Source organism: Oryzias latipes, chromosome 15, assembly GCF_053564925.1.
Source record: "Oryzias latipes strain Hd-rR chromosome 15, Olatipes_Hd-rR_3.1".
NCBI lineage: Eukaryota > Metazoa > Chordata > Actinopteri > Beloniformes > Adrianichthyidae > Oryzias > Oryzias latipes.
Window position 1 is genome coordinate 19,177,235 of NC_136251.1, and position 16,168 is coordinate 19,193,402.

General features: G+C 46.4%; 1 protein-coding gene across 2 annotated transcripts in view; it reads right to left on the bottom strand.

Moving 5' to 3' along the window:
* The window catches only part of rgs17 (regulator of G protein signaling 17), a 36,750-nt gene that overhangs the window by 9,455 nt on the left and 11,127 nt on the right, over positions 1–16,168 (bottom strand). For both annotated transcript variants that reach the window (XM_004077059.5, XM_011484337.4), the window contains exon 3: positions 4,976–5,106. In XM_004077059.5, coding sequence (XP_004077107.1) covers positions 4,976–5,106 — 131 coding nt within the window. The remainder of the gene's footprint in view (positions 1–4,975; positions 5,107–16,168) is intronic.

The window sequence follows — 16,168 nt, forward strand, 5'->3', positions numbered from 1 at the left end:
GTGGTTTAAATATAGAGCCACAGCTCTGTATCAGCAAATAAAAAAAAGCCACACAACCCCGTTCCTGATCTCGTCTGAAAGAGATGGAAATGCAAGAACAGATATTTTTATAAATGTTGCGTAATCACTTGATGTTGATCCGTTGGGCTGATTCCAATCTTTGTGACTTATTACATGGCTGTTGTAATACAAGGTGCATGACGCTAACTCAGACTGTCAGCATGCTTTGTTTTATAAATAAAGTTAAGTTAAATATCTAAATAAACTGACTTTTGTTGACCTTGCGTTTCTTAAATTCTTTTTTCCAGCGACTGTTGGCAAACAAAAAAAAAAAGGTAAAAGAGTGCAGTTAAGACACCTAAATATGCAGTGATGCCTAAACCAGTATTTTTCAACCTTTTCTGAGCCACGGCACACTTTAACCTTAAAAAAAATCCCGCGGCACACCAGCATCCAAAAATTTAAAAAAAGAAGGAGAAACTCATAGTCTGTATTGATCTACAGCCCCTCCACAATCTCACATGCATTTTTGAGATAATTGTTGCAGAAAAAGCTGGAAACTGCAGCTGTTTTTTTCTAAAAGATTCAATAAAAGTTAAGTTAGAAGATTTAAAAATAGTTTGATGTGTGTTCGTTGGTTTCAAGACGTCTAACGACAGATCTCCTTGTGCCCTGTCACTCTCACAACCCAATGCATCATGGGAGATGTAGTGCATAAAACGGCCGGAGATCGGTTTTCGGAGCTTCATTGTTTTGTTCACTTGTTCCACGGTCTGATACCGGATTCTGTGGAAAGCTACAGCGCAAAAGACGAGCTTTAGCTGGTATTTTTGTTAGAACTGAGCGACTTTACGAGCTAAATCGGGACAAGGAAGTGAAGACTTTAACCACTTCTGATTGGTCAGACTGATGACATGTGATTAAGCCCCTCAAGAATGATTGGTGGAGACAGTCAAAGGGTCGGGACTTTTCCCAAATACAGCCGGAGCTGCAGCTGAATCGCGGTACGGTCATTCTTATCAAAATGTCTTTAATAAAATAAAATAAACGCAAAGAAAAAGTATTTTACGATCTTTTATATTCCTAACTCCTCAGTGTTTTATCAGGGCCTGTTTGGATGAACACAGAGCTGAAATCCTGGAGATGGGAAATGTTTTTAGATCAGTTAATGAGGGCAATTTTCCACGGCACACTTGACCATCTCCCACAGTGGCACACTGGTTGAAAAACACTGGCCTAAACAGTTCCTTCAGAAAGTCTTCATTTTAGATTTACTTTGGACCAACCACAAAAAGACATTTAATCCAAAGCATCGGATCAATTAGATCAAAGTCATCAGTGTAGTGTAGTGAGCGCTTTGGGCTTTAAACAAGGTAGTGCTACACAGTGGTCCCTCGCTACATTGCAATTCATTCACAATTTTTTTCAGTGCAACTTTGCATGCTTTTATTTTCTTTACAGTGTATTGTGTTCTGGGTCCTGATTGGCTGCAGACCATTGTCAATCAATCTCCTCCATGTCATGTCTCCTATCCATAATAAAACGTTCACCTCGCCAATTCTACATAAATCTTCAAATCACTAGCAAATCCTAGTTTTCATTCAACAATGATGACACTTATACGAAGGTTTGAACTTTGAGAGTTTAATTAATAGAGAATAATGTAAAAATGTTCATGGCTGTCTGAGAAAAATTTATAAAGTATAGTGAGGATTTTTTACAGCCTTAAACATCTGAAACTACTCTAAAACATAAAAATAACTACATTGCGCATTTCACCTGTCACAGGTTCTTTATAGAACTTTACTTACACCATAAACAAGTGACCACTATACAAATGTTTATCTCTTGAATTTTTTTTAACTTATTAATTATGGCCCGCAGCAGCAGTCACTGACTGCAAGGACCATATTGTTTTCGCAGTTGGAACGACTTCGATGCCTTTCAGCAAGAATGTGACCCCTGTCGCATGCTCGAAAAGTCACGAAAATGTGCACACACATGGGATAAATTGCAAATGAATTTTCCACAAAGTCAACGTCACCCCCCCGAAGACGATGACATCACGGCCAGTGATCCCGTCAAAAAATGAATGGGCCGAAAATCGCATATGGGGGCAAACAAAATGTGCTTCAAAATGCAGTTGCGAAACCAAAACAGACGAGTTGGGGATATCCCTAAGAAGTTTTGAAATCATCATGTGACGGCCACACGACCTACGGCTTGGCGGCCATTTTGTGGCGAACTCTGAAAATTGGCGATTTTTGTGTTTTCCCACGATATGGGAAAACAACACTTTTGTTTGAGCGATTTTTACGCAATTGCACACACTTGCTGCACAGCTAGCACTTTTAGCTATGTTAGCATAACTAGCATAGTTAGCATAATTACCATGTTAAACAATGTGTTTTTCTGAGTCAGTTGATTATGCTGATCGCTATGCTAGCACTTTAAGCCACATTAGCATAGCTAGCATAGTTAGCATACGCAGATCTGACTAGTGTTATTCAAAAGTGGCCGGTGTGGGCGGTGGGGCCAGTGGAGGCAGTGAGGGCAGCGGTGGTGCATACAGTTGGGCGTGGAAGGCGGGTTCCGTCTGCGGGCCAAACAACGCCGCTTGCGGCTTTAATTTTTATTGTTTTAACCCAAATGCCTAGTTTGTTCAGTGATTGGGAACAGATAGGTTTGAGAAAACAATAAAAGTTAAAGTTCTAGTTTTATTTTACTCAGACCCTAAATTCTTAGTTTTTAATTCACTTCTAGCTTGAAACAGGTCTTTCTGGCTTTTATTCTGAATTATTCTGTAAGTAATGTTGTTTTTCATTTAATTTGAACCCTGACAGCTTAAAAACAAATAAAATATGTATGTTTAACAAAATAAAAAAAACAATCTTTGGATCAAATGACACAAATATATGTTTATTTTATATAAAATGATAATCAAACCAAGGTCCACTTTTTTTTCTCTGTTATTAGTTAAAAGCACTATAGCCTGACTTCACATTTTGATGTAATAACACTGAAGCCTCTATGTCTGTCGTAGCTCAGTCTGACTAGCTGAGTCCACACTGAGTGGTCTATTTTTGTCCCACCATGGAGGATCTTTCCTTCCTCTTGCTGTCTCTTGTCAAAGTCTCTATTGTGCATTAGTAATGGGCTAAGCCAGCCACAGTGCCCCCGGCACCCTCGCAATACGCCTAAATATACAGGCTGTTCTTCGCAGCTGTTTTGCATGTGATGTGCGGCTGGGAAATGAAGGCACCCCGACCAGATAAGAGTCTTGTGTAAAGACGGGTGAGGAGGGCTCGGACCAGTTACAGAGAGGTCAAAGAGAAATAAATAGAAACTACACATTTCAGAAGCAATGTATGGTTTTCACAGGATTTCGTCTGAAGTGTCGCCGCAGCGGCGCGTCATTAACATCACTGGAGGGGATTTTTTCCTGGCTCTTTTCTGGAGATCCGATGCTGGCACCCGAGCGAGGGGAGAGTCACGGTCCGCAAGCTGCCACCACTTCAGATGAAGTGGTATGAAAGAAGTGGCGCATTCACCATTCACTGCCTGAAAACAATGTTTCATTCACTCACTCCTCTGTGACAGTGAGGGTGGAGCAACAGTGAGGTAGCTTGCAGGAGCTTTGCACCAGCACTTGGCTTTTGGTGTCTTGCTCAAGGGCACTGTGCAACTTAAACCTTTATTGCATTCATTTATTTTGTTGCTGAAAGCATCTCTTTTAAGCATTTGTTACAAATTGAACTTCAAAGCCAATCAACTGTGAGATGCAAAGTTATTTAAATTCTGCTTTCATGTTTTCTGTTTGCATTCACACTAGGGGTTTAGGGAAAAAACGGTTTGGAGATGTATCGCGATATTTCATTTGGCAATACTTTTATCGATTTAAAATGTTGTCAAGACAATATTTATTTAATCATTTATGAGCGTCCTTCAGCATCTGACTCTTGCTTTCCACTTAAACCCCCGACTGCTAGTTGGCAGCACTGCACACTGAGCCTCTTTGAGCAGCTCTACATCACACCAAAATAACAAGATGAGAATTCGCTTGTGTTAAATGCTAAATTACTACTACTTTTGCTTGGGATGGGTACAGAACCAAAACTCTGCCATGTTGCTGCCAGTACCATATAAAAAGGTAGATTGTGGTGCTTTGTAGTGGGCTCCAGATTAGAGTGAGTGACACTTGAGATGTATCGCGATACACATCGTATCGCACGCATATATCATATCACCAGACTCTTGCCAATACACACCCCTAGTTCAGACTGAACAGATACAATGTGCAACATTTGTAGCCTGCCTGGTTAGCAGACTAGAAAAACCCACAACTGTTAAAAATAGGAAGGGAATGTGATTACGAGCAGCAACATTCAAAGAATGCATCTCAGATTAAAGTTGAATAGATTTGCTGGAGTCCCTGAACACCCCCCCACAAGTGCACACACACACACACACACACACCCCTCCACCTGCTCTGTGCCAGGTCTCCATCAAGCCAGGGGAAATGATATGGAAGCTCAAACTGAGTGAGACACATCAGATTAGGCGACAGGATTAAAAGCAAAAGCAACTGTTTGTTGTTTCAGGTCACATCCTTAGCTGCAGACAGTAATGCTGTTGTAAGCTGATGCTAAGCTCCAGCGGCCTTTTCTCGTCGCCACAAGCAGAACAAAAGTACAAAAAATGTAACAGAAACTGAATTAAAAATATTACTAAACTTCTATGTAAGTAATAGTGATCGTTTAATGCCTTGAAAAAACAATTTTCCCAATACTTGTAATTTGTTTTCAGATAATCTGGGATGTTTACATTTTTATAGCTACAAATGAAGCATAAATGTACATAAGGAACATAAGGAAAAGTACATAAGAGAAAAAGTTTTGCAGCCGCAACTTAAATTTCTCCCGAACAGTAGAATAAGAATAGATATGGGTGGATGCTTTGGGTACAGCACGCTTACCAGAGACACTTGCAGCAGCCACACCAGCAGAGGCAGCAGGTGTTGGGTCTGGGTTGTCCAGGGGCCTGGGGAGGGGCCTCGATATGAGCCGCCTGCCTTTTTCTCATCTCCACTCCACTCACACTGCAGGGCTTTGGGAAAAAAATAAAAGGGTTAGACAAAGTTAAGAAATATATAACTTCCTTCCTGGATCCGAGTTGTATTGAGTTTAGCAAGTATCGAACAACAACAATGCTAACAGACTTACACCTCTTAATAATATAGGATATGTTCAAATTCCTTCAATACTCACAATATAGCACACTAGATTAGGCCTAGAGGTGTGACGGTGTGGGATTTTTGATCACCGCGGTGATGAAGCAGCAAGAGTCATGGTGTTGGGACTCTTGCGACCCCCCACCCCAACACAAAATCCTCCGGCCGCATAGCGAACTCAAGAACGCACGCAGCTTGCAATGGAAATGGATACAATGGAAATTAATAATTAGAATGCAGTAAATTTGTCGTATTTCCTCGCAAAACGGAAACTTCTGTTGTAGAATGAGGATGTGTATGTGCTGAAACCGCGCGTGTGTGTGAAAGCAGAGGAGGAAGCGCGTGCAGCGCAAGAGGGTTGGGGGTGCGCGTTCATGTTTGATGCTACAGGGAAGAACGGTAATAAAAGAAGTTTTTCCCCAGAAAAACGGTGAATGATTCTTTGTTGGCCCACTCTGGAGGCTCTGAGGGTCCGAACAGGGGATCTCACCTGCGTCCAACCGGACATGGTCAGGAAGAGAAAAGTCAGCGCAGGAAAGACACTTCCTTGTCCAAATTCACCGGCTGTGCCTTGTCATCTGTCTCAAAGCCAAAGTGTGCCCAAATAGCCGACACAGTATTTGGTTTACACACTAAATTCGTTGCCATTTTTCTTTAGCGCCGCCATAGGTTATTTTGCTATACCATATGAAGCGGTAGGCATACTTGCAATTAAAATATTAGTAACTCCAACTGTTATAATTACTCTATTGTCTTTTATGCCCATGCTTGTGTGTATTTGATTTAACATTATCTGTAAACATTAAAATTACTGAAAAATGGCAAACAGTTAATTAAAACCAGACACACACAAAAAAGTCCCGGATAATATGTATAATGGACTGTCCCTCCCTTGCGCAGGAGGATGCAGGCTTTTTCCCCCAGAAGCCCTTGAAGTTTGAACACAGGACTCGCAGAAAAAGTATATTATGAGCAAAGATGAATGTGTTTATTATAGTTAAAATCCCACACCATATGCAGAACTTTCAAAAACAAAAAAAACAAAAAAAGGAACATGCTGTGACGGTGACCGCGGTGATGACATGATGCGGCTATCGTCACACCCCTAATCAGGCCTCCACAATAAATCGCAAATTTATCATTATCCCGATATTAAGCTGTGCAATACTCTTTTTATTAGTTAAGTAGGGAGGAAATTCGGACATAGCCTTAGTTTCTTTTTTGCTTTCTTTTTACAAATCGGTTAGAATTTCTTTAGTTTCAAAATTAATTTGTGAAAATTCGAAAATAATGGGCGGCATGGCGGCGCAGTGAGAGTGAGGAACCCTGGCTTCTCCCCAGATTTCAAAAACATGCTTCATAGATTGATTTATGACTCCAAATTGTGCATCGGTGTGCAATTGTGTGGCCGTGTGACAGGTTGAGGACTTGCCCCGGGTCTACCCAGCCTTTGCCTAAGAGTAGCCAAGATAGGTTCTGGCAACCCTGTCTAGGCATAAAATGGGTAAATAAAATAGATAGAAAAGGATGTTTAGCAATTTTTTTCTAAATGAAAAAATGTTGATGAGTGCCAACTGGGGAATGGTAAATGGCGTATACTTATATAGCGCTTTCTACCTTCTTACGACGGCCCAAAGCGCTTTACAGTCACAGTCCCATTCACCCATGCACACACACATTCACACACTGATGGCAGCTCCGCTGCTGAACACTGGCACCAACCTTCCACCAGAGACAAGGTGGGGTTCAATGTCTTGTCCAAGGACACTTCGACACATGGGCGTGCAAGGCGGGAATCGAACCTGCAATATTACGATCATGGGTCGACCGCCCTACCGCTGCACCACGGCCGCCCCTAGCTAACACGGGGCCAATGGTTTGGCTCATTCAGTACTGCCAGCTTGGAGCTTAATTTGTACAGACTTTTCTCCCTAGCCATTCATATTTCATGTCCCCAACGCTTCCTCTCTGATTGGTATTTTAAAACAATTTTCCTTTATTTCTTTTTTTCCCCTAATTTTTCTCGCTTTATAAGCCATCTAACATTACCTTGCTATAATGTTTAAATAACAAAAAAAAACGCCTAGCTATTATTAAGACAATGCAAGCAGCTTTATGTGTATCGCAATTTTTTTACATTGAGCCAGTCAACCAAATGTTTACGTTAGGCTCAGAGCTAGCAAAAAGCTAAGATGCTAGCTAGCATTGGGGTTTCTGAAATGCTGAAAATTTCAACTTAAAGCAGTAAGGCATGATTTGCTACTCTAGTCTCGTAACGTATAGTATATGAGAGTTGAATAGTACACAGAAACTACAACATGCTAATAGAGTAAGCAAAACATAAAACGATATTTAGCTAATGTTGGTATTTTTTTTCAAGGGCAAAGTTGTATTTTAGGGGAATTAAGTTGTTTATATCACATAATAATTCGTGACACAAGGCACAGGTCCAAGAAGGAACGGAATCCCTTCCTCCTTGGTTTGAAGCCAAGTCTTTCACTAAGCTTTGACACAAACCAAAAAATGCATTTTCACTGGCACCAAATCAGCATAGCAAACATGCAGGACCCACACATGTGCACATTAATGAAACACATGCATGCACAGTCATATCAACCCTTATAGACCCTTCAAGAGTAATCATCAACCTAAACTTCTGTTGCATCCAAATAAGCAACATCAATTTTCTTCTATTCTCACAGTTTAATTTTATCAACAAAGTAGCTGCTATCAGCAGTCAATTAACTAATTCTCTAACCATAATTTCCACATGAAAAAACTGTTCTAGTGCAAATCCCTTCCTGACTCCTCCAAATAGCTCAATGTATTTCTTTTTTTTACTTGAATGTGATTTCCATGGATTGTGTGAGCTGTGGAATCACACATGATGAAGGATGTACCTTCTTTTAGTCATGCTTGTTCAGATAATACTTCCAGTAGGCAATATCCACTGCGCCTGGGTACATTTGACCCTTAAAGTCTGGTTCATTAGGCTAGTGTCATCACAGTGTTCTATGCTCAGGTAGGGACACAAGAACTGTGCTTGTCCAGCTTAATAAAATAAGTTAAAAACAAACTTCACTCAATTCTGGCATCTGATTGGATGGAATCCTTAAAAGTTAAAGGTCTGTTGTTTATTTAGCAACATCCAGTTATGTTTTCTACACAGTAAAAAAATCAAATAAAGTCTAAAATACTAAAATACTTTCTCTCTGTGGACGGCCTACCCATAACTAAAAAGTATGCAAATTCTTTTAGCACCACTTTCATTGCTTGACACCAAAGTGCTGCTTAAGACATTCGCCTGCTTCTATGACGTTTCCAAGTGGATGAATTAACACCCCCTTCAGATAAGGACAGTGGATACTGACCCACCAGTCCGTCTGATGTGACTTCAAACATATTTTAGCTAAGGTTGGGCGATGTCCCCTAATTTTGCAGTTGACGATGTTTGCAGTCAACCATCGGGATGGACGATGATATCGTCGGGGGGGGGGGGGGGGGGGGGGGGGGGGGGCTATTTTTAATTTTTCGTTCTTATATAATTGCTATTCGTTATTTTACTTTATTACTTTTTTATTTTATTCCCCAAATAATGACTCATCCGCGATGATCCAGTCTAAACTGAGGGAAGTGACTTTAAAAATAAATAAATTGTCATGGTGCCTCTGTCAGACTCCTCCCCCTCCAGCTTGGCTCCACTCTGCTCCTGATTATTCTCCAGCTGCCGTCACTCAACTCATCAACCTCTGCTGCTTAAAAGGAGACCCAACGCCAATAATCAGCGCCAGATCGTTGCCCTTCTTTGGAATCCTGTCCAAGAGTGACGTCAGCACATTCTCCAGCCTGCTGTCGGGAAGGATCAGTGAACCGCCGCGTCCGCACCTCCAGCCGTGCCACAGACTATCCATCTGGATCACCTCTCGCCAACCCTCTTTGCCAGCCTCAAAGAAAATAATAAATCCTTCTTACCTGCCACGTTCCGGACCTCTTTCTGGGTTCCAGCATCTGGGTTCGCCCTGCCTTGAAATCATGACAGAACGATCTGGCCATACCCCGGACCCAGCTGACCCGGAGGGACTCCGCTACGCGGTCAATCAACAAGGTATCGCGTTAGGGCGTCAAGCCGACGCACTCTCACAAGTTGCGTCCGCCCAGCAGGAACTATTTCAGCGCCTGGATAGTTTAACACAGACTTTAATGGATTTATCTGGTCGGGTAGCTAGCCCCGCTGCTACGGCTACGCTTCCGGCTCCTAGTAACGCCGTCACTTCCGTTTCCTCTCCAAGCCCGGAAAACTTCCGGTTGCAACCTGAGCCATTCTTCGGCGACGTTGAGGCATGTGGTGGCTTCCTACTCCAGTGTCGTTTGTTATTCCAACAAGCTCCTAGTTATTATCAATCCGACCTTAGCAAAATAACCTTGGTTGTTAATTCTCTTCGCAACAAAGCCTTACAGTGGGCTCAGGCGTTCTTAGCAGTCAACCCAACTTCTCATCTCTCTTTTGAACATTTCATACGGGAGTTTCAGCTGGTGTTTGATCATCCTAAAAAGCAGGAAGAGGCCACACGTAAGCTGCTAACCATGAAACAACGTAACCGGTCAGTCAGCGACCATGTCATAGATTTCAGGATCCTGGCAGTGGAGGCAGGATGGACCGATCCCGCGTTACGAGGAGTGTTCTATCAATCCCTGAATGATGACATTAAGGACCATCTATGTACGCAACCGGAGACCCACTCGTTTGAGGATCTCGTCACCGCTGCCCTGCGCTCAGACACCCGCCTAAAAGAGAGACGTCATGAACGGACTACACATCCCCGCAAAAGTCCCGTGCGTTCAGCCCAAGGTAATGCGCCGCACTCTTCACCTGCTCACACGTCTGAACATTCCAGCAGTTCTCCTGAGGAACCCATGCAGATCGGGCACTCCAAGCTCTCTTCCGAGGAGCGGCAGAGACGTCGAGCTGAAGGTGCGTGCTTCTATTGCGGTAAAACTGGACATCTTGTCAATCAGTGTGCAGTACGTTTAAACTTTGCAGCCCCCCGCTAGACGACAGGCCGCGGGCGGGTGATAGATCCCCGTTTTCCAAGCACTTCCTCTATGTTCCTGTCAAGTTATGTCATGCATCCAAGATTGTTGAGTCCCAGGCCCTCATTGACTCTGGAGCTGAACAGAGTCTCATAGACCAAAGCCTTGTTTCTCGGCTGTCTCTGCCCACAGAAGAACTTCAAGTCCCGGTCAAAACCGCTGGTTTGGGTGGTCAGCATCTGTCTATCATCACTCACTGCACCAAACCCGTTCTTCTCGTCACCTCCGGCAACCATCGTGAGTCCACCCGGTTTTTTGTTACCCACTCCCCTCAGAACCCAGTCGTATTGGGGTTTTCGTGGTTACAACATCATAATCCTCAGTTTGATTGGAGTAATCACCGGCTTACTGATTGGAGCAAATTCTGCCTCGCTAACTGTATGCTCTCTGCCATTCCTTCAGTGGACGTCACCCCGGTGATTACTCCTGAGCAGATTGATCTTTCTAACGTCCCTGAATGTTACCACGATTTACGCACTGTCTTTAGCAAATCCAAAGCCAGTTCGCTTCCCCCCCACAGGCCGTATGACTGTACCATCAACTTACTGGAAGGCGCCCCCCTTCCTAAGGGTCGACTATTTAATCTTTCCGGGCCCGAAAAGGCCGCCATGGAGAGTTACATACAGGAGGCCCTCACCTCCGGTCACATTCGCCCCTCATCTTCCCCCGTCGGTGCCGGGTTTTTTTTCGTACAGAAAAAAGACAAATCTCTCAGGCCCTGTATCGACTATCGCGAACTTAATCAAATAACCATCAAAGACAAGTACTCTCTCCCTCTCATTAGTTCCGTTTTCGACTCCATCCAGGAGGCCCGCATCTTTTCCAAACTCGACTTACGTAACGCTTATCATCTGGTCCGGATTAAGGAGGGGGACGAATGGAAAACCGCGTTTAGTACTCCCCTGGGTCATTTTGAATATCTTGTCATGCCCTTCGGCCTTACTAACGCCCCCGCAGTTTTTCAGCGTCTTGTCAATGACGTTCTCCGCGACTTTATCAACCGTTTCGTGTTTGTCTATCTCGATGACATTCTCATCTACTCCAAAGACCCCAGTCAACACCCAGCTCATGTTCGTCAGGTTTTGCAAAGGCTCTTAGAGAACCAGCTATTCGTCAAGGCCGAGAAATGCCAGTTCCACTCATCCGTCATCCCTTTTTTAGGGTATATTTTCGAGGCAGGCGGTATCCGTCCAGATCCAGCTAAGATCAAAGCAGTTTCCCAGTGGGAACCCCCCACCACACGCAGAAAACTACAGCAATTTCTCGGATTCGCAAACTTTTACCGTCGTTTCATTAGGAATTATAGTAGTATCGCCGCTCCACTCACCCAGCTCACATCTACCACCAGATCTTTTCAATGGAACACCATGGCCCAGCATGCTTTTGACACCCTCAAGAAACTTTTTGTGTCTGCCCCCATCCTAATACAACCTGATCCTACCAGGCAGTTTGTTGTAGAGGTCGACGCTTCGGACACTGGGGTTGGGGCGGTCCTTTCCCAGCGGGAGGAGAAAACCGGGAAGCTCAAACCCTGTGCTTTTTATTCTAAGAAACTCACCCCCTCAGAAAGAAATTACGACGTGGGAAACCGTGAACTACTCGCCATCAAACTTGCTCTGGAGGAGTGGCGGCACTGGCTGGAGGGAGCGGCACAACCATTTATAGTCTGGACGGATCACAAGAACCTTGCATACCTCCGTACTGCTAAGAGATTGAACTCTCGTCAAGCCCGCTGGTGTTTGTTTTTTGACCGTTTTAATTTTTCCATTACCTACAGACCAGGCAGTCGCAACATAAAACCAGACGCCCTTTCCCGCCAATACAGCTCCTCCGACGATCCTGACTCCGCTACCAACATCATCCCCTCCACATGCATAATTGGGGCACTCACCTGGGACATCGAGACTAAAGTCATTCAGGCTCAAGGTGAGGACACTGACCATCCTGATCCTCCTCCTGGTACCTTGTATGTGCCTCGATCTTTAAGGTCCGACGTTATTACCTGGGCTCATGCGTCTCGCATCGCCTGTCACGGTGGTGTAGCCAGAACTCTACATCTTCTCCGTCGACGCTTCTACTGGCCTTCGATGGCCAAAGACGTCAAAGAGTACGTGGCTGCCTGTTCGACCTGCGCCCGCTCCAAAACTTCCAACCGTCCTCCATCCGGTTTGCTCCATCCACTGTCCACTCCCAGCCGTCCTTGGTCTCACATAGCTGTCGACTTTGTCACTGGCCTTCCCGTCTCTCAGGGTAACACTGTAATCTTGACTGTCATTGATCGTTTCTCCAAGTTCGTGCATTTCATTCCCCTCCCTCAGTTGCCTACAGCCACTGAAACTGCTGACGCTCTGGTTCACAACGTGTTTCGCCATCACGGGCTGCCATCGGACATCGTCTCAGACCGCGGACCCCAGTTCGTGTCTCAAGTCTGGAAGGCCTTCTGCACAGCCTTGGGCGCCACCATCAGCCTTACTTCCGGATACCATCCCCAATCTAACGGGCAGGCTGAGCGTGTCAATCAGGAGCTCGAGGCCTCCCTTCACTGCCTCGTTGACCGCAATTCTACGGACTGGTCAAGGTACTTGGTTTGGGCTGAATATGCGCATAATACTCACCCTTCCACCGCCACAGGTTTGTCTCCGTTTGAGGCGGCCCTCGGGTACCCACCACCGCTGTTTCCCTCTCATGAACTGGACTTGGCAGTGCCCTCGGTTCAGGACCACCTCAAGAGATGCCAAGACATCTGGCATCTAACCAGGGCTGCTCTCCTCCGCACCAAGGAGAGCAAATGCCGTACAGCCAATCGTCGCAGGGTGGTGGGCCCTACCTACCAGCCAGGTCAGAGGGTTTGGTTGTCCTCGCGGAACATACCCATTCATGCCACCTCTCGGAAGCTTGCTCCTCGTTATATTGGTCCCTACACCATCGAAAGGGTTATCAGTCCCTCCTGTGTCCGGCTACGATTACCTGCGGCTCTCAAGATTCACCCTTCGTTCCATGTGTCTCAGCTCAAGCCTGTTCAGGACAGCATGCTTTGCCCGCCTTCCGCATCCCCACCACCCGCCCGGCTCATTGATGGTGCGCCTGCCTATACGGTCAGCCGCATTCTGGACGTCCGGCGCCGGGGTCGTGGCCACCAGTTCCTGGTTGATTGGGAGGGTTACGGTCCAGAGGAACGCTCCTGGGTCTCCCGTTCCCTCATCCTGGACCCTTCCCTGATCTCTGACTTCTATCGTGCCCACCCTGGTCGGCGTCCGGGACCGCCTGGAGGCGGTCGTTGAGGGGGGGGTACTGTCATGGTGCCTCTGTCAGACTCCTCCCCCTCCAGCTTGGCTCCACTCTGCTCCTGATTATTCTCCAGCTGCCGTCACTCAACTCATCAACCTCTGCTGCTTAAAAGGAGACCCAACGCCAATAATCAGCGCCAGATCGTTGCCCTTCTTTGGAATCCTGTCCAAGAGTGACGTCAGCACATTCTCCAGCCTGCTGTCGGGAAGGATCAGTGAACCGCCGCGTCCGCACCTCCAGCCGTGCCACAGACTATCCATCTGGATCACCTCTCGCCAACCCTCTTTGCCAGCCTCATAGAAAATAATAAATCCTTCTTACCTGCCACGTTCCGGACCTCTTTCTGGGTTCCAGCATCTGGGTTCGCCCTGCCTTGAAATCATGACATAAATAAACAAAATAGAAAAGAAGTGGTCCGGTCCTGCACTTGTGGAGCGAGCGACCGTGTCTCTAGCAGAGCAGACGGACTTACAGTTTTGTGTTTTAGGGGAAGTAAGGATGCTTTATTACGTGTGGGAGACTTAGGACTGTGATCCGTCCTGCAGCTCTACATGAACGAGCAACCGGAAATTAGGAGAACCGGGTCTCCCGGTAAAAGTGTGTGTCGGGGCAGAACTCGGAGCGCTAGCTAACGCAGTGTGTAAGCTTCGAACCAGAAAGGCCGCTCAGTACTTAGAAACCGTTCAAACAATCACATGGATTTGTGTTTCCAGTCGTGTCCCGACAAAATAAAGGCTGATGTTATTCCCACATATTTACGTGCAGCCAAGATGCAGATTGCAGCGTTTCACGCATGGATTTTATGTTCATGCTAATGTTGTTGTTTTTTTTTGTTTTTTTTTACTTGTCCTGTCCAACAGCTAGGCAGGCAGATGAGAGCTGAGGGCCTCTTGTGTTGGACATATTTTACTTTAACAAGAGGGGTTATTAATCTTCAGACTAACCAAAGGTGTGACTGAACAAACCCCTTTTGTAATTGAGGCCAAACTTTATTCATTTCAACCATGATTGAAAATCTTTGGTGTTGGACCGGACGGAAAAGGAAAGAAGGGAAGAAGAGGGAGGGATGTTAGAGGGGGGGGGGGGGGGGGGGGGGTGATAGTGAGAGGGGGGGTAAGACCATGAAGCAGCATAGAGCAGACAGGTTTACTGGTTGTTTATCATTACGGTACAGTTCAAATGTAGTACAAAAAGGGCGGGGCCTGTTCACACACACTCAAATATTATTAACACACCTGCTAGCTGCAAAAAATGTTCACATGTCAACATGTACACAAAACAGATAGTGTTCACGAACGCCTACGCCTTTAAACCAACTAGTGTGAAATCTTTCATTCATTCAATCATGCAAACTATAAGTGCAAAAGGTGAGCTAACACCTGTGCTCAGGTGAGTGTTTATGTTCTTCTAAAATGGATGGTGGAATGTGAAAAGAAGGAGGAGGAGCGCCCAGCCACCCCCACACCCAGACCCCCGCCGCAGCAGCAGCGGCAGCCGGAACTCCCCCAACGCCACACGGGAACAAGCAGGGAACAACCGCCCCCCGGGCGACCGAGACCGCCACCCAGGCCAGGGCCAGCAGGACCGCCGCGAGGCCCCCAGAGCCAGAGAGCAGGGAGGCGCGGAGGGAAAGAGAGAGCCGCCCCAGCCCAGCCAGGAAAGTAGCCCCCCGCCGCGCCGGAAGAGCCCAACGCAGGGCCCCACCAGAGAAGGACGCCCACAGCCCCAGACGAGCACCCCACCACCACCCAGGAGTTCCGGGCATCCCCCCGCCCCAACCCCAGGTACGAGCCAGGACCCCCCAAGGGAGACCCGCTATTTATAACACCCCACAAGGGGTGTTATAAACACCCCACAAGGGGTGTTATAAATATGGCCCGACCAGGCTCGGCCATGTTGGAAGTTTGGCGGGGCCCAGCGCTCAGGGGCAAGGACCAGGACCCACCCCCCAGGGACACGAACACCCCCGGCTCAGGTGTAATATGAACCCCCCCACCGTGCAGAGAGAGAGCACCGCCGGGCCCAGGGAGCCGGCACCCAAGGGACACGGCCGCCATCGCCAAGGGGCCAGCACCCCCCACCAGGGAAGGGGTAGGGGACAGATGGACCCAGGTCCCACCTTCCTTGCAAAATGTGTGTGCGTGTATGTGTGTTTGAGAGGGTGTGTGTGTGCATGTGTGTGTGTTTATGTTGGAATGTATATATTGAAGGGGGAGGGGTGTGTGTACTAAGGGGGGTGCAGTTAAAATTGGCGAGTAGGGCACTAAGGGGACATCTCCTGATTACTCACAGTGATGTCCCTTCACCCTCCCCACCAAGGGGCCCTAAATGTCTAAGGTGCGGTTAAAATAGGCGGGTAGGGTGCCAGGAGGACATCTGCTGCTTGCTTGCAGTGATGTCCAAGCACCCCCCCAACCAAGGACCCTACATGTCTAAGGTGCAAATAAAACCGAAAGAGGGGGGGCCCACTCCATACAGCAACCATAGGAGGGGGGCCACTGCCAAGTAGCCCCCCCCCCCCCCCCCCCCAAGGCGCATCGCAGGCTAGACCCCCCACCC